Source organism: Myotis lucifugus, unplaced genomic scaffold (genome assembly GCF_000147115.1).
Source record: "Myotis lucifugus unplaced genomic scaffold, Myoluc2.0 scaffold_40, whole genome shotgun sequence".
NCBI classification, from domain to species: domain Eukaryota; kingdom Metazoa; phylum Chordata; class Mammalia; order Chiroptera; family Vespertilionidae; genus Myotis; species Myotis lucifugus.
Genome location: NW_005871088.1, coordinates 4,556,768 through 4,580,284, shown reverse-complemented (window position 1 = coordinate 4,580,284; position 23,517 = coordinate 4,556,768). Strand labels below are relative to the sequence as shown.

At 37.9% G+C, this 23,517-nt stretch overlaps 1 protein-coding gene across 3 annotated transcripts in view; it reads left to right on the top strand.

Annotated features, from left to right (window-relative positions):
* The window catches only part of AFF2 (AF4/FMR2 family member 2), a 584,839-nt gene that overhangs the window by 418,770 nt on the left and 142,552 nt on the right, over positions 1–23,517 (top strand). For all 3 annotated transcript variants that reach the window (XM_023752977.1, XM_014454947.2, XM_023752976.1), the window contains 2 exons: positions 2,039–2,075; positions 2,355–2,388. In XM_023752977.1, coding sequence (XP_023608745.1) covers positions 2,039–2,075; positions 2,355–2,388 — 71 coding nt within the window. The remainder of the gene's footprint in view (positions 1–2,038; positions 2,076–2,354; positions 2,389–23,517) is intronic.

Here is a 23,517-nt window from a genome sequence, read left to right as displayed (position 1 = left end):
AGCCTCCTGTTCGCTCCAGCTCCATGGCCGCTGCCCGTCTTAATTGGGTTAATTTGCATACTTGCTCCTGATTGCCTGATGGGTGTGGCTTGAGCATAGCAGAGGGATGGTTCATTTGCATGTTTCTCTTTTATTATATAGGATACTAAACATGCTTTATTTTTCAAAATTTTGTTTTATTGTTTAAAGTATTACAAAGAGTATTACATATGTCTCCTTTTTTCCCCCTTGACATTCCCCCAGCCTCCCCTACCCCCCAGTGTCTTGTGTCCATTGGTTATGCTTATATGCATGCATACAAGTCATTCAGTTGATCTCTTAACCCCCCCCAACCTTTCTTGATAACTTAGACATTATTATGAGCACTAGTTATTGTACTATGCTACAATATTATGCTATGCTGTAATTGTGCCCTTAGGAGCTATTAAGATGGATAGGAATTCATGGCTCTATATTAAAAGGCCATAGACTCTTATGCTCTTTAAGTTCTGAATTTTCTGTGTCATTTTTTGGCTCCCTGTGCTGTCAGTTTTCATGTCTCAGTGTTCCTAGTGATTGTGCCTCTAAAAGTGTTTCTGCTTTCTCATCATCTGTGATTTGCTAAGTAGTGGGAATCAAATAGCCAAGCTTTTTAGAGTTCTTTATCAAAAGTTAATTCTCTATCAGCCAAGGTACAGGAACTTTTCAGCAGCACAACTCTTAAGTTGAGAGGCCTTTTCAAGATATCGACATTTTATGGTAGTCTTCTGGAGTGCTGATCTTGCCAGAAGATAAGCCTCTTGGGCAATAGAATCATGCTAAGTAGACTGAAAAGTTCACTTTTTATTAGAGCACAATGTTATCATTATTATTCACTTATCTCAAACATAAAGTATGCTGTGATCCTAATTTTACTCTATAGAGTGGCAAGATTAGGCTTAAAGAGTATTAATTGCAGTACTAATTACTGTAACTTATTCTTATATTTACTGGAATTCATTGTCTTCAGTTTTGGAACATTTGCTTTGCAGTCAATATTTTATTTTTTATTTTTTTTCTTTATTGAATAAGGTATATTCTTTTCTTTTTTAAAAAATTCTTTATTAATTAAGTTATTACACGTGTCGTTATCCCCACATTACCCCCATCCCCCCCATTATGCCCTCATCCCCCTGTTGTCTGTGTCCATTGGTTAGGCCTATATGCATGCATATAAGTCCTTTGGTTGATCTCTCCACCTTACCCCCTCCCTCCCCTACCTTCCCTCTGAGGTTTGACAGTCTGTTCTTTTCCATCCATGAGGGGCTGTGCGTGCCCTATACATCATTGTAGTGCTTCTGCCTACAAGTTTTTTCAGGGTCCATACAGGTGTGCCATGCTCCTAGAAAGCCTGAGGTGTGCAAATACTGATTTAATACTGATTTGTCAAAAACAGTGAATGAATTGTATGTAGGGAGACTTTCAAGTCAAATTTAAACCCCTTTAATAATGTGCTTCACTACCATATTTTAAATTGCTTCCTATACTTAACCAAATTTGCAATGAAGTTTTAGTAACAATTCTCTCATGAAAATGAGGTACATCTATTGCATATGTGTCACAGTTAAGGTAGAAAATTGGAGTTGTTTCTTTAAATGGAACAAGTAGCAAATCTATTAATTATAGTCTTGTTTATACTTCTACAAAAACCATGATTATTTGTCTAAACTAAGTCCTCTTTGCTTCCTTAGAAGCATCATTGCCTAGCTCAGTGAGAATTTATACACTTGAATTTCACACATGGAGGTCATTTGTTCCCATATTACACAGATTTCCAATAGATACCAGTCTGATATAATTCTAATAAAATGGCAGTTATGATCATGTTGTAGCAAATTTGCCTATCAAATGTTTATCCTTCAAATAGAGCTACAGACAGATGCCTAATTAATGGAATTGTGAACAGTGGTTTTCTATTTAAAACATTACTCATGTTATATCTTCATCAATAAGAGATATGTCTTTTGTTACCTTGTATTCACTTAACTAATGTTTGAACTGTATGTGTTCTTCCTTATAGGAATCCCAAAATCTGACTCCAGGATTTACCTTACAAAGTAGGTGTTTTTTAAAAAATTCTTAGTCCAAACTTCATGCCCTCACCTCCCTCTCCCTCTTCTCTTTTCTACCTAATGCCATTGAAATATAAAGTAACAATAACAAAAGTCATATTGTGATATATCCAATTTGTTTCTTTTTTCATCTTTTATTAATGGAAGGATGCTCTAAAAAAGCATAACTGGAAGGGCTGCATGTTTTAAGATCAATTTAATTCAGAATAATCATTTGACAGTAGAAAACATGGATAGTAATTATATGTGCCCCTTTCTTTTCAGAGTGGAATGACCCAACCAACAGAGCTTCTACAAAGTCAGTATCACTGAAGTCGTGAGTACTTGGGTTTCCAAAATAGGTTTCTTCAGGGACATTTGGCAATGAAATGGTGCCTCAGTGCTAAGTGAATCTTTTTATCTTTCCCGTTCCTTGAAAATATGAAGCTTGACTCATAATAGCATGGTGTTTGGTTAGAGGTGAGAATGAGATTTACCATGATAAGCAAGTAACAGTAAAAATAAACGATATCACCATTAGACCCTCTAATGACATAGACACAGGCTGGGCAAATACTTGGGTTATGGAAACAACTGTGATTCTTGACTAGTTGTTTGAGCATTGTGTAATGTCAGCTACAGACATATGCAATATTCAGCCACCACTAACGATGGAGAAAGGATACTTCTGAGCAGCCATGATTGGGCATATATGTTGAGTGGATTGCTATGGCCATTCATCCTGAGAATTCACCATTTGTAGGTCATCTGGAGACTGTATTTTAAAGCCAAACAAAGGCAGCCAGGAAGAGATAGAATAAGAGATTACATGGTAATAGGTTGAAGTTCAGAAGCCAGGGCCTTGAAATTCACTCAGTACTGTCTTCATTTTTTATTAATGTTAACTGAAAGAGGGATATGGAAAAACCAATTTTCTCAGATTAACTGTTGTAGATTTTGTAATATCCATTTGTCCAAGAATATATCAAGGGAGTATTTGTCTCACAACTCCTTTTATTCCTAACAATATATAATAAGAGTCGACTTTTCAATGTAATAGTCACATACTTGAAAATTTTCAAAATGAAATAATTTATGACGTTCAATTGGCCTAATGGCACACTTGAAATGAATATCTCACCTTTTGAAAGATCACAAATAATTGCATAAAACAACTTGGAATGATTCCCAAATAGACTGAGACTCAGAGAAAGTCAATATCATTTCCATGTTCTTGGTTCTGTTTAGCAGCAAAGCACCAAAAGCCTTAACCCCATCACCCATTCTCTTATTTTGTTTTCTGGCCTTCTATACTGTGCCTTCTAGTTCAAAGTTCAGTTATAACAACCAAGAATTCTCCATTTAAAGAAGTGAGAAAAAATAAGGGGAGGGGGATAAAAAACCATTACCCTGATTTAAAGACCAAATTATATAGAAACCTATAAATCAAAATCAACTTTGATATTATTCATTTTGTATTAATCACATTTTAAATTGCCCTCACTCTTGTTATGCTAATAAACAATAGATTTTATCCTCCTACTTTGCCCCATTCCCACTAAAATCAATAAAATGTACACACACACACACACACACACATGTGTGTGTGTGCACTTGAGATTTGAGAAATCAATGTAGATTTCTAAACATGAAAAATATAAAAATATTTTCCCATTAAAAACTGATCTTACTCCTAAATCAAGAGTATTAGGCTCCCACTGTGAAATATGTTGATTTCCATATTAACCCTAAAATGCCATTATTTCAATAGTTTGTGACTAACAGGAATAAACTCATGAATCATGGTTTATAGTTTGAGTATGCATTTCCAGAGAATAGCACTTCATAACACAGGATATATACTGCATTCAATAGGTCCAAGGTTTTCTATAGGAAGCATCAAAAACACTGGAAGACACTGGGTCTATTTTATCAATGAGCTGCCTGCTCTCTGTTTAGATGCCTGGTATAAAGTCCAAGTATTGTCCATCAGACTTCAACTGAAGTAAGTTCTCTTTGTATTGTAGGGTATGGGATAGCTAAAAGTTATAAGAATTATTTGGACTTTTAGCTTCCCAATTTTTTTCAGCTTAGCTATTATTTTCCCATATTTTAGTACAGTGTGCTATTTAAGCCATCTTCTAATATTTTCTATTTGGCAACTAACAACATTGTGAGTGTAGACAGACTGTTGATGGCTGGAGCTTGGTGTAAAGCAACCCCTAAGTAGGCCCTGCTACAGAAGAAACACCTTCCCATGATCAGCAAATATCCTGGATATACTCCTGCCACTTACTGCAGTGGAGAGAGATGATTCTTGTAAAACAAAATTCCTTAATTACTGGTGTACTTTATTACTTCCTCTCATCTTTGCCTCTTTTCACTAGTTATAAAATTGCAGATATTACATTTGAGCCTGGATTGTTTATCAGCACTGCATGTCTGGGTACCAGGTCTGAAAACACTGCCCAAATTTGCCTGAGTGCAAGCTAGGAACCAGCAAGGCTTGCTCTGTGTTCTTGACAGCCACTGCTCTCTCTGGGCCTTTTGGAGAACTGGGTCTTTCTTATGCTCAGTGTACTCCGTTGACACACAGTACATTTTATGGGGTGTCCATTCATGGGTTAGCATCCTACCTAGTCCAACTGGAATTCTCACTGCACATGAGGCAAGAGCATTGGACTGGGGGAGTTTTAAGACCTGGGTTTGAACAGATATGGTATTGGGGGGAAAGCACTGACCTAGTATTCAGAACATGTGAGTACTTGGGTTCCCAAAATAGGCTTCTTCAGGGACATTTGGCAATGAAATGAGGCCTCAGTGCTAAGGGGAATTTATTTTTATTTCAAAGTATAAAGATAGAGCCCATTAAGGGAAAATTAAGCAAATTAATTTGTATGAGTGTATGCATGCAGGTACACATACAAACACTTGTCAGAATTCAAATGTAGATAGTCATACTCTTTAGGAATTAAACTTAACAGCATAAAAGTGCTTTTTAACTTTAACCCTTAATAATTTTTACAGGAAAGAAAAGCTAACAGATTTTGATTTCCTCAGCTTATATGAGTCTGGGTTGTATTATAATCTTGGAACAGGCTTTACCCAGCCAGGCCTTCTAAATCTGAGTTCCTAGCCTCCCTATAAAAAGGTCTCTGTCCACAAAAAGATGGTGGAGAATGGGCTTATGAAGGTCAAATTATATTTCCCAGACTGTAGAGTTGTATATTTATATAGTAATACCATGCCTGTTCTGATTCTAAAAGAGCCATATATTTCAGTTACAAGATTCAGGGATTAAATGGACACATCAGATATTGTATTACTTTCTAGTTGCTTAATGAAGCCATTAAGGAATGATGGAGGATAAAACTTAAACCAAACCCAAAGAACTTGAATTTCTTGAATTGGATCGCTTCATCTAGTTGATAATAATATCACATCAATACAGTGGCTTTATAAACATACATCACCTAGTTGGAAATTTTATGTGTCATCATAAATAGGAACAGATAAGATATATTTGGTGGCCCTAAGACACATTTTCAGACAGCATCCATGAACTCAAAGGTATCCATCTAGTCAACCCTTTATTTCAGTTAATTTTGTGAGTGCTATTAAAAAGATGGCTGCTCCAAATAACCAGTTCTTTAGTTACACTTGCTTGTTAGCATCTGGACTCTGTTCAGTTGGAAACCATCCAGACACCTTTTTTATTATTAATGATTAAGGTATTACATATGTGTCCTTATCCCCCATTGCCCCCACCCCCCAATCATGCCCTCACCCTCACCCTCTGTTGTCTGCATCCATTGGTTATGCTTATTTTCATGCAAACAAGTCCTTTGGTTGATCTCTCCCCCTTAACCCAACCCTCCTCTACCTTCCCTCTGAGGTTTGAGCACCTGATTGATGCTTCTGTCTCTGGACCTGTTTTTATTCATCACTTTATGTTGTTCATTATAATCCACAAATGAGTGAGATCATGTGATATTTATCTTTCTCTGACTGACTTACTTCACTTAGCATAATGCTCTCCAGCTCCATCTATGCTATTGCAAATGGTAAGAGTTCCTTCCTTTTTATGGAAGCATAGTATTCCATTGTGTAGATGTACCACAGTTTTTTAATCCACTCGCCCCTATGTTCATAGAAGACAATTTACAATAGCTAAGATTTGGAAACAGCCTAAGTGACAGACACCCTTTTAATCAAGCAAATCCTATGTTTTAAGCCATGCTGTTGAGAATACCTAGAGTTTCCATAAATGCCCAATATAAAGGTGTATGTTTTTTCATTGCCATAAAACCAGTTCCTCCACTTATGGTATTAGCTACAGGTTTGAAAACATCCCAGTCATTGACCCAGAGAATTGATGAAAGGTTTAAGTTGTATCCAGCTTTAGTTTACTTGTGGGTGATGGGTATGCACACCACATGAACATATCCTTAGAACACTAGTTAGGAGGAAAAGAATTATACTACTACAGGAATGCCAGAAGTCTCATACAATAATCATTGTTCTATTAAGCACATGTGCCAGGCTATGCCTGAGGGCAATGCCAGGTACTTTTATATGCCTCACCCTATTACACTTGCAAACCATCCTGGAGGGACTCCAAATGATTTCCATCTTACAGATGAGAAAATGGAAGCTAGAATATAGTCCCTCCACATGAAATGTGCATAGTCCAGTGGGAAGACAAACTGACCATGCACATTTATCTTGAATGGACATTTTGGCATGAGAACATAGAAGGACCAAGTAAGTTACATTGCTCCCTGATGGGAAAACTTGAAATCAGGCTGAAAGCTGTATAGGCTCAAAGCCATCTCTCTTCCCACCCTGTACAGGTTGCCTTCCCTCATGGGATCTGATGAGTTCAAGGATTTGGTACACCATATTTAACCTTTTAAAAATGGAGAGAATTTTCAAATGGATTTGTAGAGATGAAATTGGTGGAAAGGAGTCCCATAAGAATCTATACCTCTTTGCTTTAGATGATGCAAAATCAAGTCAAAATTGCTTAAAATAAAGCACTATTTATAAACTTTTCTCAATGTGGTCTGAAGATTTCATTACAATTGAGTATAGAAAGATTATCAGAATGTTTTCCAGTTTGTTCTAACCAATAGCAAACCACACATTATTTCCTAGATGAATTTTGAAACTTTTTACCCTCAAAAAAGTTCTTCACATTCATTACAATCCTGACCATACTTCTATAAAAATTATCATCATCCAAAGTGTTTCCTTTAGGACTCTTTTAAGACTCTGATTTGAGATTTGAAAACTACAGTGTCTTATTGCAGAGCAATAATCCACATCTCTAGCAATTTTGCATACTCTTCCCTAAATAGATATTTTATCTGCTACTTAGATGCAATTTTGGTTTCAATGTGACTGTGTAATGAGGCAGGGGAAAATGACTGTTATTTTCTTAATCAGATTAATTCTTAATCAGAATACATGATTTAGTACTTGGAATTTAGAAATAGTACTCATCATTTTGGTTTTTCAAAGCAAGACTAAACTCTCCTGATAAACTGGTAATCTCAGTGACTTTCACTGGTTGCAGCCATTCTGGTTTTCAAACTGAGATGTGTGCCAATTCTAGCTTTTAATATGCCTGGCATCTCAGAGCTTGCCAACTTTTCCTAAGGACTTAATATACTTTTGGAAGTTCTCCACCACATCAGGGACAGCCACCTGGGAGCAGAGAAAACAAAATTTGGCAGTCTGTTCAAGCTGTGAATTAAAGGTAATTCACAGTTTGAAATGAATCAGCATAATGTTCTTAAGAAGAGTAATTAGACATCAAGAGGATTTTATTTTGAGTATTGTATATTGGCTAATGTGACAACAAGCAATATTGGCATTTGGAATGTTCACAACAAGAAGCACTGAAACTACTGGTATTTTATAGGCGCCAAGATTGAAATCAGGGGCTCCTTCAATGGGAGCTGTGGATTTCCACTTTCATTATAAAGGCTAAAAACATAGATGTTTTTGCTCAGGTAGCATAAATCTTGGAAGATCAGATTGCATTTTTGTGTTTTTGTTCATGTGCCCAAGATTCTGTAGATTTTGAGACACCTTTGTAATTAGAAGCAAATGTCTTTTTCTCTCAGGGAAAAGTCAAGTATTTCTTCTACCTGATTTGCATCCATTTTTATATTCATTCATTCACACTTTCATTTCTTTCAACAAAAATTAATTATGCCCCTATTGTTTGTAAGGCTCTGTACAAGGCACTATAGTAAGTCAAGGTGAAGTACCACACATCCTCCCCTCAAGGAACTCACAATTAGGGAAGTGTAGATTGGCACTGATAGCACCAATACCTCAACAAACTCATATTTATTGAATGCCTACTATATGCCAGGATCTTTCTCTGTTTACAAGCCCACATGAATCACTTGTATTATATTCTACAGTAACAGAAACTAAAATTCAGTCACATTGAGTGAGTTGCCCAAAGGGCCACAGTAACAAAGCCAGAACAGGACAAACTCAGAGGGTATGGTCCTAACCTGTAATAAAGTCATTTATGGGCACTTTGGAGATGGTCCTACTGATTTGAAGTCAGGTCTTATCTTGCCCTGGTATTAAACCAAAGTGGACAACCACAATGGAGGTGACAATGGTCTCTGTCATTTTGGTTTAGATCAGGAAAAATATTAGATCTGAATACTGCCAGTCAGTTAGGTCTTGTTATACTACACATGCCGATGTGACATTCTGTAAGCAAGGTCGATCCTCAGCTCAGGGCCTTTAGCCAGATTGTGTCACCATGCCTGGAAGATGCTCCCTTTGGGGAAGCAAAAAGATCCATGACTGAAAGTGACTTATACCACCATATAAGATCTCTATACAATTAATTTCAGTAGACTGTGATACAAACAACATCCTGCTCAAAAAATATCCATTTTGCCATATTGAAGTGAAAAGAAGAGAAATGATATTTGGGTTTGTTTCTATTAGAGGTTCATCCATAACCTTTCATGCTTATTGTGTTTGATAATTGGAAACTTGTTTTATATCCTCTAACAAATATTCCTAATGTTATCAACCAATGGATTATTTCTAAGTTCTCAACATTTTGAACAGTAATTGGGAGTGAAGCAAATAATGTTGGTGAAAAACATTGAAGTTAATAAGCGAGGAAAGAAAGTTAAAATGATTCCAGTTTTGTGACTGAAGATAATAGTGTGGTAACACACACATATGCTCCTGTGCAAACACATGCCTTGTATTCAAGAATATCAAGTCGCTCTCATGCTGTCTAATGAGCTGCATGCACACACATACACACTCTTTTTGCAGTTACTTGATTGTGAATTGCTACTGTCAGGGCTACTTTTCATGTGCACAGTGAGTACTCACTGTAAAGCACTTTCACACAATGCATTATCCTCATGTGAGTGTCACAGCAATCCTGTTATATAGCCAAGTGAAAAGAAACCAGGCTTAGGAAGGGAAGATATTTGCCCAAAGTCCCCCAACTAGGGAGTGGCAGAGCTGGGAGTGGAAGCCAACATTCTGCACTCCCATAACAATATGCTGTGTTGTTTCCAGATTCCCCAAATGGCAGCAGGGCCAAAACTCATCAATCAGAGTGCTGACAAATCTTGTAGGGCCAGGTGAAGAAAATATAGCAGCCGTGTAGACAAGGTCATGGATCATTCCTAGAAGTTAAAAAACAACACCAAAAAACCACTGAGACTGAAGTAAATGAAAAGGCCTATCTTCCCTGCTTATAAACTATTCATTTTGGTTTTCCATCCTATCAAGTGTTTCACAAACAGCTAGATCCTTTGCCACAATTATGTTATCAAGAATGTTATGTTTAAACTAGTAGCCCTGCACATGAATCTGTCTGTATGTGAGTAGCTTGCTGCCGCTTGCCTCAGCTGGCCACTGCCCACCTGCCCACCGCTGCTGGTAGCTCTCCGCTGCTCCTAGCTCACTGCCACACCCTCCTGTGGCTCTTTGCCCACTGCCCTGCCCTCCTGTAGCTCCCCACCACTTGTAGATTGGTCACAACATTACAGCATAATGGATAATTAGCATATTACTCTCTTATTATATAGGATTATATAGGATGGTTTTCTCTTGACACCTTCCCAGAGCTGCTATAAGCCCTTCCATTTTGCTGATGAGTGGTAGATGCTTGCACAATAACATCTGTAAAATCAGTCAAAAACTCTGACAAATGGCTTTCTTTGTGATTCATCCATCCACTTTAATAATGAGGACCAAAAAAGGAAAAGGTCCCAAAATGATCTAATTGACATCTCCAAATATGCTGCCAAGAGTGGGACAGAGGGATGGAGTAGGGTGTGGTATTGTGGTATGCTTTATAAAAACCAAATGAATGAAATTTATATTCTTTGTTACCCTGTGGAATTTTGGCACCCAATATCTACTAGGACAACCCCTAATACACTGCCTGGTCCTTAGCTAAGGTTTCACAATCCCTGAGAGAGTTATGAGGGAAGAAGGATGGTAAAAGGTAATGATTTATACAGAAACCAACCTATAGTTCTGCCACCAGCATTACCCAGTTTCAAGAGTGATTTCATTTCTGCATATATTGCCAACATTTAAAAAATTTATTTCTAGATTTTCAAGAGGAAAAATTTAAGTACTTAGAAATTATCTAGGGTATCTGAAGATTGTAAAGGTCATTCTAGGTTTCTCCAAAATCATTTTCATATATCATCTAGTGCAGAAAGAAAGGAGGCAAACAAAAAAAACTGCATCTGAGGAATGTGCTTGTATAATTATAGCCACCGCATTTCTAGGCACCTTCTATATGCCAAGCACTGTGGCAAACATTTTACAAGAATTAACTATTTCATCCTCAAAACAACTCTATGAGATAGGATAGCATCATAATTGCCACAACCACCACTACCACCATCATCACCAGGGTTGTCCTCTCCAGGGCTCAAACATCCTAAATCCCCATGGCTTCACAGCTAATGCTAGTGCTAACTATGGAAACCAGCTTGCCTGGTTCTGTGCACAGTGCCATTTCTCTGGGTCAGTCATTTCATAATCTTTCTTTTTTCTTTCTTATTTTATTTTATTTATTGTTTAAGGTATTACAAATAGTAGTACATGTCTCTTTTTTTCCCCATTGACCTCCCTCCGGCCACCCCTACCCCCCAACACTTGCCCTCACCCCCCTGCCAGTGTCTTGCGCCTGTTGGTTGTGCTTATATGAATGCATACAAGTCCTTCGATTGATCTCTTAGCCCCTCAACCCTCCCCTACCTTCCCTCTGTAGTTTGACAGACTGTTGAACAAAAATAGATAAAGGCAAAGAAGCATCGAACAGACATTTCATCATCTTTCATCCTCATAATACCCCTGTAAGATTAAACTAATTTTGAGATGGAAATTTAATCTCAGAGCAGTTAAATGACTTGCTCAAGATCACATACTTAGTGAAAGAGCTGGAATTTTATTCTAGGATTTTTAGATTACAAAACTCAAACTTTTATTTCTTTTCTTTTTTTAATTTAAATTCTTTATTGGTTAAAGTATTACATAAGTCTCCTTTCCCCCCCCCCATTGACCTCTCCCTGGCCACCCCCACCCCCCAGCACATGCCCTCAACACCCCCCTACACACACACTATTTATTTCCATTGGTTATGCTAATATGCATGCATACAAGTCCTTTGGTTGATCTCTTACACCCTCACCCCCCACCTTTCCTCATAGGTTGGACAGTCTATTCGATGCTTCTATGACTCTGGTTCTATTTTGTTCATCAGTTTATGTTGTTCATTATATTCCGCAAATGAGTGAGATCATGTGATATTTATCTTTCTCTGACTGGCTTATTTCGCTTAGCATAATGCTCTCCAGTTCTATCCATGCTGTTGCAAATGGTAAAAGTTCCTTCTTTTTTACAGCAGCATAGTATTCCATTGTGTAGATGTAACACAGTTTTCTAATCCACTGATCTGCTGATGGGCACTTAGTCTGTTTACAAATCTTAGCTATTGTAAATTGTGCTGTTATGAATGTAGGGTACATATATCCTTTCTGATTGGTGTTTCTGTTTTCTTGGGATATATTCCTAGAATTGGGATTACTGGGTCAAATGGAAGTTCCATTTTTAATTTTTTGAGGAAATTCCATACTGTTTTCCACAGTGGTTGCACCAGCCTGCATTCTCACCAGCCAAACTTTTATTTCTTATACTGTATATGCCACACCTATACAATGTTACAATTGAACAATTATTGCTGAGAACAGAGGCAACACTGATAATAATAATACTTTCAAATTATAGGACATTTTCCATTTCCACAAATTCTTACATTTGTTACATTTGGTCTTTAATTAATCCTGGTAGCCAGGAGACAAAGGAGATAGTTATTGCCCCAGAAAGACCTAAGCTTCCATGTCTCCACTTCTGGGTGGCTCAAATCCCAATTCTTTCACTTCCTGTCTTGTGACTTGATGAAGTCATGTGGTACTATCTTAGCCTTTATTCCATCATATATAAAATGGACATGCAATGTTACTCAGACTCCTTAGTGAATTGTGATGATATTGAATGAGCTCCTGCATGGGCATTGCATTCAATTATTTGCATTACTTCACTCCCCATGATAGAAGTGAGGGAAGTCATGCTCAGATGGCTTAAGTGAGGTGCCCAGGATCACAGAATGCATAGTGCAGCAAGGTTCAGTCCCAAGTCTCTTGAGTGTAGTTTTCTTTTTGAAAATATCCACCATTACTTCTCAAGTGTTGTGTTGATGTGGTTTGAATCAAAGGATTAATTCCCAATGCTGACAGAGAGGAATTGACTTAAAATCAATCATTACGTGTACCATTCCTCTCCCAGTTCGATTAGATATTTCTAGCACATATAATTCAACATGTTGAGAAGAATGAGTGCATTTTATGACCCACCTACTCACACCAAGGTATCATTTTATTTAGTGATAGTTTGAACATTTGTAGAAGAATTTGAAAACTTAAAATAATCACATAGTTTTTATAATATCAATTAGAGATGAAATTTGGATTAGGACCACCCCTTATCTTCATGCTTTTTTGTGGGTGCTTATTCTGAGATTGAAGAGGGCATAAAACTAGTGACCTGTCTTGACCTTTACTACTGGATTAAAATGCCAGGTTGCTGCTGTGGTAACTATACTTAGATCCTGGCAATCAGTAAGAAATTTGAAAGTGCATTGCTACCATAAAAATTGAAGAAAGTTTGCTTACAATTGTCAGGGACAGCCTCTTAATTGAAATTATCTGCCTTTTGGTCTGCTAGAAAGAGTTTGTGTGTCTGCTGGAGGTAGGGCATAAAAAGTGCATATCTTGATGCATATTTTTAAAACATGAAAATGGCTGTGGTTTGAAGCAAAGCTGTTTTCTGCATGAAATTTAAATCAACTTCAACTCAATCTATACTATTCAGAAAGAACTGTGCTATTCAGTGTGTCAGAAAGCCAAGATGCACAGTAAAGATGCAAAAACACTCAAAGAAGATACTTCTGGGATACAACCTAGGCAAACCAGAAAACAACATTATTGAGTAAATGATAGGCAGTGAAAGAAGAATCCAGAAGGTATCAATCATTCTGAATTAATATTCACATTTTGATTTATTCTTACATTCCTCAAACCATATTGAAACGGTAGTATCATAAGAAGAAATATAAATATGAGTGTGTGCATATGTGTGTACATAGGCACATGTAAGTCTGTGTGCAATTTAATCATGGAAAGCAATATAATATATAAATTGAACTGGACTAGGTTGCCTGGGTTCAAATCCCAGCTCCATTATCATTTAGTCATGTGATCTTGGGCAAGTTACTAAAACTCTGTGTCACTCAATTTCCTCATCTGTATAGTGTGAGTAGTAATAGCACCTAAATAATAGGACAAAATGATTAAAGTGCTTATCACAGTTCTTGGTACATAGGAAGTTCTTAATAGACATTAACTGTTGTTATACTTATGATTATTACTGTCATTATTACTGAGTGCTCTGAGTCAGTGACATTTGCACTATATTCTAATTTTCAGCCACTTGGGAAGCCTTTTACTCCATTCCTTGATTTGTCCCAGAGGTTCCCAGTTGGAGCAAGACCTCTTTAGAACTACCAAATGTGGTATACATTGGACATTTCCTCTGTTGATCCACCTACCCCAGCCCCCAAGTATAAAAATTAAGAATTGGTAAAATGTCTTAAATGCATATACTTTTGGTACTAGGCACATCGTGCTCCTTCTTGGAGTTCATCACAACATCTTATCATAGCCACAATTGCACTTTTAATTATATGATTTTTTTAAAAAATTTAAAATATAGGACTTATTAAGTGCCAGGCACTATGCTGAGTGTTTTATATCCACTAGGTAATTGAATATTCACAAACCAATGCGATGTAGGCACTACTATTACCAACATTTTACATAGGAGGAACTGAGGTTCATGAACTGAAACTATGTTCTCACAACCAATAACAGTGGGTTCATGTCATTTTGGGGGAAGGGGGTATAAAGGAAGAAATAACTGCCTCCATTTGCAAACAAAAGAAACATTCATAAGCCTATAACATCCACACCAAAACCACCAGAACTAAGCGACTTCAGCAAAGTCACAGGATACAAGATCAACATATAAAAATCAATTGTATTTCTATGCTAGCTATAAGCAACAAACAATTGGAAATTGCAATTAAAATTCTATTTACAATAGCATCCAAAAACATAAAATACCTAAGAGTAAATTTAATAAAATATGTTCAACTATAAAACAGGGCTAAAAAATTGAAAAATCCTCTATAATAATAAAAGCATAATATGCTAATTAGACCAGACGACCTTCCAGACAAAGCCTGGGCTGCGATGGAAGCCCGGGTCCTGGGTGCCTGTTGGTGGCTGGAGGGAAGCCCGGGTCCCAGGTGCCTGCTGTTGGCCAGAAGGAAGCCTGGATCCCAGGTGCCAAAAAGAAGCTGGTGCCGGCAGCCAGGGGAAGGAAGGCCTACTCTTGCATGAATTTCATGCATCAGGCCTCTAATCCTATATAATAAAGAGGTAATATGCAAATTTACTGTCACATCCTCACACAAGATGGCCACCCCCATGTGGGCACAAGATGGCCACCACAAGATTGCCAGCAGGGGAGAGCAGTTGTGGGAGACCAGGCCAGCAGAGGAGGGAGGGCAGTTGGGGGGGACCAGGTCTTCAGGGGAGGGCTGTTAGGAGTGACCAGGCCAGCAGGGGAGGGCAGTTAGGGGCAACCAGGCTGGCAGGGGAGGGCAGTTAGGGGTAATCGGGCGGGCAGGGGAACAATTAGGCATCAATAGGGCTGTCAGGGGAGTGGTTAGGGGGTGACAGGCTGGCAGGCAGAAGTGGTTAAGGGCAATCAGGCAGGCAGGCAGGTGAGCAGTTGGGAGCCAGCAGTCCCAGATTGTGAGAGGGATGTCTGACTGCCCATTTAGGCCCAATCTCCTGAGGGGTCCCAGATTGGAGAGGGTCCTCACACAAGATGAGGGACAACCCCCCAGTGCACAAATTTCGTGCACCTGGCCTCTAGTATATAATAAAAGCCTAATATGCAAATTGACAGAATGGTGGAATGACCAGTTACCACGATGTGCACTGACCACCAGTGTGTAGATGCTCAACTCAGGAGCTGCCCTGTGGTGGTCAGTGCACACTCACAGGGGGAGCACCACTCAGCCAGATAGCTGGTGAGCGCAGTGGCAGTGGCAGCAGCCTCTTCTGCATCCGCTACAACCAGGCATTTAGGAGTGAGGGGTCCTGGACTGCGAGAGCCCCGGACTGTGAGAGGAATGTCTGACTACTGGCTTAGGCCTCTAGTACCTAAATAAATTGAGATATTATACTCATGCATTAAATGATTGTATGTGGTTAAGTTCTCAATTCTCCCCAAATTTACAGATTCAGTGCAATCCTAGTAAAAATTCCATTAGGTTTTCTTGTAGAAATTGACAGACATATTTTTTAATTTATATGGAAATGCAAATGACCTTGTTTAGCCTCAAAGCAATTTTATTTTATCTTTCTGTGTTTTTTAAAATTTTTATTTAATTTATTTGGGTGATGTTGATTAATAAAATCATATAGGTTTCAAGTGTACAATTCTATAATACATCATCTGTATGTTGTATTGTGTGTTCACCATCCTAAGTCAAGTCTCTTTCTATCCCATTTTCTCCACTTTACCCCTTTCTATCTCATCCCAACCCCTTTTCCTCTTGCAATCACCATACTGTTCCCTGTGCCTATGAGTTGTTTTTTTCTTAATCCCTTCAACCTTTTACAGCCAGCCCCCAACCCCCTTCTCCTCTGACAGTTCTCAGTCTGTGTTCTGTGTCTATGAATCTGTTTCTATTTTGTTCATTTTGTTATTTAGATTCCATATGTAAGTGAAATCATATGGTATGTGTCTTTCTCTGACTGGCTCATTTCACTTAGCATAATGCTCTCCACATCCATTCATGCTATTGTGAAAGGTAAGATTTCCTTCTTTTCTACAGCTGCATAAAATTCAATTGTGTAAATATACAACTGCTTTTTAATCCACTCATTTACTAATGGGCACTTGGGCTGCTTCCAAATCTTGACTATTGTACATAATGCTGCAATGAACACAGTGGCACATATATTCTTTTGAATTCGTGTTTCCGGTTTCCTTGGATATACTCCCAGAAGTGGAATCCTTGGTCATATGGCAGCTCCATTTTTAATTTTTTTGAGGAAACTTTATACTGTTTCCACAGTGGTTGTACCACTCTGCATTCACTGGGTTCATGTCTTGAACCTGTGTCTGGCTGACTCCAGTTAAAACCCCTGAATCTGGATTTTCTACAAACCTGTGGAATATCCAACCCTAGAATCTACCAGACTCAATTGTCTTGTGAAATAACACCTCCTCACAGATAACAGAAGACCAAAACTTGTCCAAAGGATATTATCTGCCCTAATTCCCAGGATAGCCTCTCACCTTTTGTAAAATCATCACTCGAGTAATTTCCTGAGTTATAACTGTGGATTGCTTTGGTATACACACACACATGAATAACTGCTTCTGAAATATTATAACAAGCACATTATCAGTTTTCTAATCAGGTGGAACAGAATTCTTTTCTAAATTCCCATTTTTGTGCATGCATAAAAGAGAATTCATCTAAATAAGTAAACATGTGAATAAAATGTCAGGAACTAGCCCCGCCCTTCTGTGAAATAAACACTTTATTCCCTTGCCTAGGCAAATCATTCCTGATACTGCATATCTGCTTCTATTTCCTTTGTCTAATAATGCATTTCAGACTGCCTTTAATTATGATCAGGCTTGACTATGAATCCCTTGATTTTTTTTTCTGGGAGTAAAATAACATTTAAATAGGTTTTAAAAATAAGAATGAAATTTCAGAAGACAGGCTATTATAGAACATACTGTATGGCAAAATATAAGTATGAGCACGTAGTTGTAAGAGCATCTTAGTAAACACATTGCTGAGTGAACTATGAAAAATAATCCACTGAGGTGCCATTTTCCTTTACTCCTAAGCACTAAGTTAAGAGAGCATTGCCATAAAGTAGATATGCACTGTTAAATATATTTGTGTGTGTTTTTAGAATATCTGTTTCAGACCAAATAGACTAATATTTTTCCTTCCCTTGCTAGGAAAAATACACTGTAAGGAATTTAGGTAAGTGATATATTAAAAGAAAGTTTAAAACAGTTTTAGAAGATAATTATGAGCAAAGACTTACCTTTAGCAAGTTGATTCTGAATGTGATATAAATTAACTAAAAATAGAATCAAACAGGTTCAATTAAATCTTTCCAATATTTTATATAATTTAGAACTTGAAATCCATTGTATTTGTTAATGGCACCTTTATTATTAAAAGAGCCTAAAACTGTAGGTAAATTAATATATCAGTACAAGCAAATGTGTTCTGGAAAGTGATCCTTCTCTAGACAGCATGAATTATCCTGGTTAAGAGACCACCTCTGTGGGAGAGTAATTCTCTCAAACACCATTCTATACATAAAGTTTTATGTAAAACTCCTAAAAATCCTTTTCCAAAATTTTAGAATAATAGGAAGTATTCCTAAACATACATCCTTCTATTGCTCTTGCTAAAACTTTTAGATATGGATTAAAGTAACTTGACTTTAAAATATGTTTAAATTAATATTTGTTGTCTTTTAACTCTGTATTAAAAATTTTGGTGATATATAATGAGACAGTTCATTGTCCACATCAGGCCATGTCAAACCATTTCTAGTTTGAAGCCATTAAACAATTCCCCCCATTTGAAACTATAGTGTAAAACCTTTTTCTTAGCTTAATTCCAATAATGTAAAATGTGCATATATGGAAAGGTTTCAAGACAATGTTTATCATAAATTGAATTTCAATAGCTCCTTCTTCTCAAAAGAAGGCAAGGGACAAAGCAGATGAATCATGACAGTCTCTCATAATGAAAAAATTGAGACAATGACCATTCACATGCCCACTCCATTGTAGTGTAATTTGGCTGCTTGATAGTTATCACTGGATGATTATATCTCACAATTTACATGGAAGAGAAAAAGAAGACATACAGAGATGTGTTTTTTTTTCACTTGAAACAAACCTGTCACAAAAATTCTAGCATATATTTCCAAACAGAATAAAAGGTAATTTTTCACTCTTAAAAAGAACCCTTCACTTTGAAAATTATTCACTGCAATTTTCCTCTAAATAAGAAGCTCATCTCATGCATTTATAATATGGTTTGATTTTCAAAACATCAATTTACATGCACTTTCCAGAAACAAATCTATTGTGCAAAGTGATGCTTACTTGTATAGCATAAAAGATATTTTTTTAAAAAAATTGGAGTCCATGGCAAGAGTTTGCTCATCATTAATATTAATTATTTATAGTCCAATAACTTTGCTAACACAAGTAGAGATAGAGATGCTGCAGGCTGCCTCAGAAGTAGTTCCATAATGTTCATTCATAATTAGTGAAACGCCATATTTTAGCAGCAATCATATACAACCTTATTCTTGTTCTCATGGGAGCCTAATTCTTCAATCCCTTTCCCCCCATTCCATGAGCTGAAAATCTAGAAACAAATTAGTGAGAATATTAGAGCAGATTTCATGAATTAACATTTGAAATAGAATATAATCTTTGGTGTGCAGAATATTCACACCCAACATGAATTGGACAGGTCAGTAACTAAAAACGTGGCATAACATCTCTCAAAACATGAATTTTTTAAAGAACCCTGTGTGGAAAGGTTACCTTGGAATTATCATTTCAAATATAGTAAAATGCCTTTGAAAAGGGAGCCAGGGCTGAGCTATGCAACATCATTTGAAATCTGTGCACCCAGGAAGTGTAAGCACATCTGGAGTGCAGAAGACACACCTCCCTGCTTTCACTGGGATGTTTTCAATAAGGTGCTGGATGGCTTGGCTTTTTAAAGTAAATGTATTAAGTCTTTTTTGGAGAGAGGGTCAAACCACGCAGGGACATTTAGAGCAATACAGAGATTGACTGTTATGTGCATATCAATTCTTCTATGATGCTTTCTTTAGGGAACTCATTTCCTCTACATGAAAATAAACAGCCCCGGAAATAAATACAAGCATTTAAGTAAGCCCCCAAATAACTTGGCTAAACAAAGTTTGAACTTCCATATGGAATTGAGCTTGAACAGTATATCAAAGGTTTTTCTGAGCTGATTATACAGGGTAAATCCTGGGTCTGTTATTTGTAGAACATTGATTTCAGATATTTTTTTAAAAATATGCTTTTATTGATTTTAGAGAGAGAGGAAAGGAGAGGGATAGACAATCAGAAATATTGATGGAAGAGAAACATTGACTGGCTGCCTCTTGCATACTTCCCACTGGGGATCAAGCTCGCAATCTGAGCATATGCCCTGACAACCTCTTGGTTTATACATTGATGCTCAACCACTGAGCCACATTTGCCAAGCTCAAATATTTTTAATGTAATCATCTCAGATAATTTTCAAGAACATGTTATGCTTCTAAACTTTAAAAAGAAAAGGTCAATTTCTGTATTCCATGTGACCACCAGGCAGGTTGGCAAGAGAGTTAAAAATGTGGCTCTGGGTGATTATTTTGAAATTATCAGTATATTGACTCTTACCTCCCAATTGAAAATCAGGTTTTTACTGCACTTTAAAAAGATTTATTATTAGTGTCAAAAATATCCTTGGAAACTTTGGCTGTATGATTTTATTTATGCCATGCAAATGATGTCAATATTTGAGGCAAGTATATTCAGAGGGAAAGAAAATAACCTCTTTTCTGTCAATTATGTGGATGTGTAAGGCAAAATTATTTTAGATATGAGATAATCTAGATTTCACCTTTTCTAAGTTCTCTATCATAAAGTTTACTAAAATAGTTACCACAGAATACTGTTATTTAGAACAAAAAGGACATTTATGATCCAATATATTTGGGAACCAGTGGGTTAAAAAGAAACTAATTTTTTTCTTGTAGGAATTTTTTGAGCCTTTAATATGCTAATATTCACTGTATTTCTACAGGTGGAGTTAGAATAGGAATTGTTTCCAAAACTAAGTTGGCGTTAGAATTTTTTCCCCAGAATTCCCTCCTGACATTGTGGGGAATTTCAGGCCATGGAGATCTGGATAACTAAGTCATTACAGAGTTCTCCATGCATACAGGGGTGGACAAAAGTAGGTTAATAATAATAATAATAATAATAATTACAATAATTACTAAACAAATCTACACTAATAAAAGAGAAACATGGTAATTAGCGTATGACCGCTATCCTTCCGATTGGCTAATCAGCATATCCTTATGCAAATTAACTGTCAGCCAAGATGGCGGCCGGCAGCCAGGCAGCTGGAAGCGAACATGAGGCTTGCTTGCTCCAGGGACTGCAGACTGCAACATTCCCCACCTGACTTGCCGGCCTCTGAGTTGCAACTCTAAGCAACTATGTACTATGTTGCAAATGTAGAAGCTAAACAAAACCCCAGAAATCAGCTTTCAGCCTGCCGGATCTCAGAGCTGAAGTTATACATTGTTTCGATTATAGAACGGCAAACAAACCAGATACGAAGCCTCAGAGCTAGAGCCAGAGCTAAAGCTGGCCCAGAATAAAATAAAAAAAAGAGAAAAAAAAGGAGTGGTTGGGAGCTTCAGTCAACAACCGCCAGCCTGAAAGCAGCCCTCAGCCCCTCACCCAGACTGGCCAGGCACCCCAGTGGGGACCCCCACCCTGAAGGGTGTGTGACCAGCTGCAAACAGCCATCATCCCCTCATCCAGGCTGGCCAGGCACCACAGTGGGGACCCCCACCCTGATTCAGGACACCCTTCAGGGCAAACCAGCCTGCCCCCAGGCCTCTATCCTATATAGTAAAAGGGTAATATGCCTCCCAGCACCGGGATCAGCGGAGCCGCGAGGCCTCCTGGCACTGGATCAGCGTGACAGGGGGCAGCGCCCAAACCCCCTGATCGCCCTGCAGCTCTGTGTGTGACAGGGGGCGGGGCCACAACCTCTCCATCGACCCTGCCTTGAGTGTGACAGGGGGCGGTGCCCCAACCCCCCAATCGGCCCCACCCTGAGCGTGACTGAGGGTGGCATCGCAACCTCCCGATCCGCCCTGCTCTGTGCATGACAGGGGGCGGCGCCCCAACTCCCCAATCAGCCCTGCTCTGAGCCCGACCAGGGGCTGCACCCAGGAGCAGGCCTAAGCCAGCAGGTCGTTATCTCCTGAGGGGTCCCAGACTGCGAGAGGGCACAGGCCGGGCTGAGGGACTCCCCCTTCCCCCCCGAGTGCACAAATTTTTGTGCACCGGGCCTCTAGTAATATAATAATAAACTGTGTTTCACATACTCACAACTGTAAACCTACTTTTGTCTGCCCTTGTATGTAGACTCAATTTCAATATTTACCTGGAGTAGAAATGCTCATTACTTTTTATCTTGCTACCCTCACTACACTTTTCCTCTAGTTGCCCCACCAGCTGAAAAAGTATGTCTTAAGTCAAATGTCCCTTTTAGGCAACTTAGTGAAATTCCAATTTTTATTGAAAACAAGTGGAGACTTTATTTTTGTATTAACAATATGAAAGGTGTTCTCAATTCCCACCAACTTTCACCCTGAAATTTCTTCTGTGAAAAGCCTTTTGTTAGGTTTTTTTTTCTTCCCAGACTACCTGCAACTGTAAGTTGTCTCCTGGGTGGTTGACTACACCCACAGATTGTCTTCCCTCATTGTGGGGAGAAAAGCTGACTGAATAGAGAAATAAATGTTGTATACTCGCTGAACATTCATGAGAGATAATTTACTACCATGTTTTATAAACCCAGGGACTGAATATGCTTAAGAGCTTTTTATTAGATATTGCCAAGAGAGATAATAGTTCTATTATCCTGGTGGTTTTTGAGACCATTCAGAATGCTGGCATTATTGAAAATGTAGTAATGAAGTCAACTCTCAAATCAAAGTATGTGGATTGTACATTTCAAACTGTGTCTCCCAGCTGGCAGCTCTGGACTGTCCTCCACCTTTCCTTTTTGTGAATATGTGTTTAGACTGCAATCTTGCATAACATTAGATTGAGAAAAAACTTTGGGAGGGAGGTTGCATTACACACAATCCAGAGTATAAAAGAAAGAATATCCCATTTTGCCCTGGTTTTCTGTGTGCTACTAGGCTGATATATTCCCTCCTAAACAGCCAAATCATATATTCAAAGCCAAGAATGTATCCTTTTTAGAAGTAACTTGATAAAAGATCTCCTATTATTAAAAGCACTTAGTATGTAGTTAAGCTTGTATAAGACCCTACACTGGAATTTCTGATCTACACACTTAAAACAAAGATATTTTCCATGTACACAGTACTCCATTTAATTATCATTTTAAATTACTTTATTGACTAAACAGTTATGAACCCATTTTAAAATAATCCCTGTAACATACAAGTAATTTATAATTTTTATTATGTCTTATCTCATTCACATCAAGCTTGATAGGACATAAAAGTACTCAAAATATTAATGGGTAGCAGAGATAAGTTCTGATTAGTTTACTCTTTCTGCCTTTACCAATTACATATTGTTCTTTGTATTTTTTCCTGATATATACTAATACTCATAATAGTAATATGCATTATGTAAAATTTGTAGAGAGAGAAAAAATGGTTCAGTGATTGTATTTGGAATCTATACTATCTATACTAATAAATTGGTAATATGCTAATTAGACCAGACATCTTCTGGACATCCTTCCAGACAAAGCCACAGTGGCTGGGCCAAGGCAGAGGCAGTTAGGGGCAATCAGGCCATCAAGGAGAGCAGTTAGGGCGATCAGGCCAGCAGGGGAGAGCAGTTAGGGGTGATCAGACTGGCA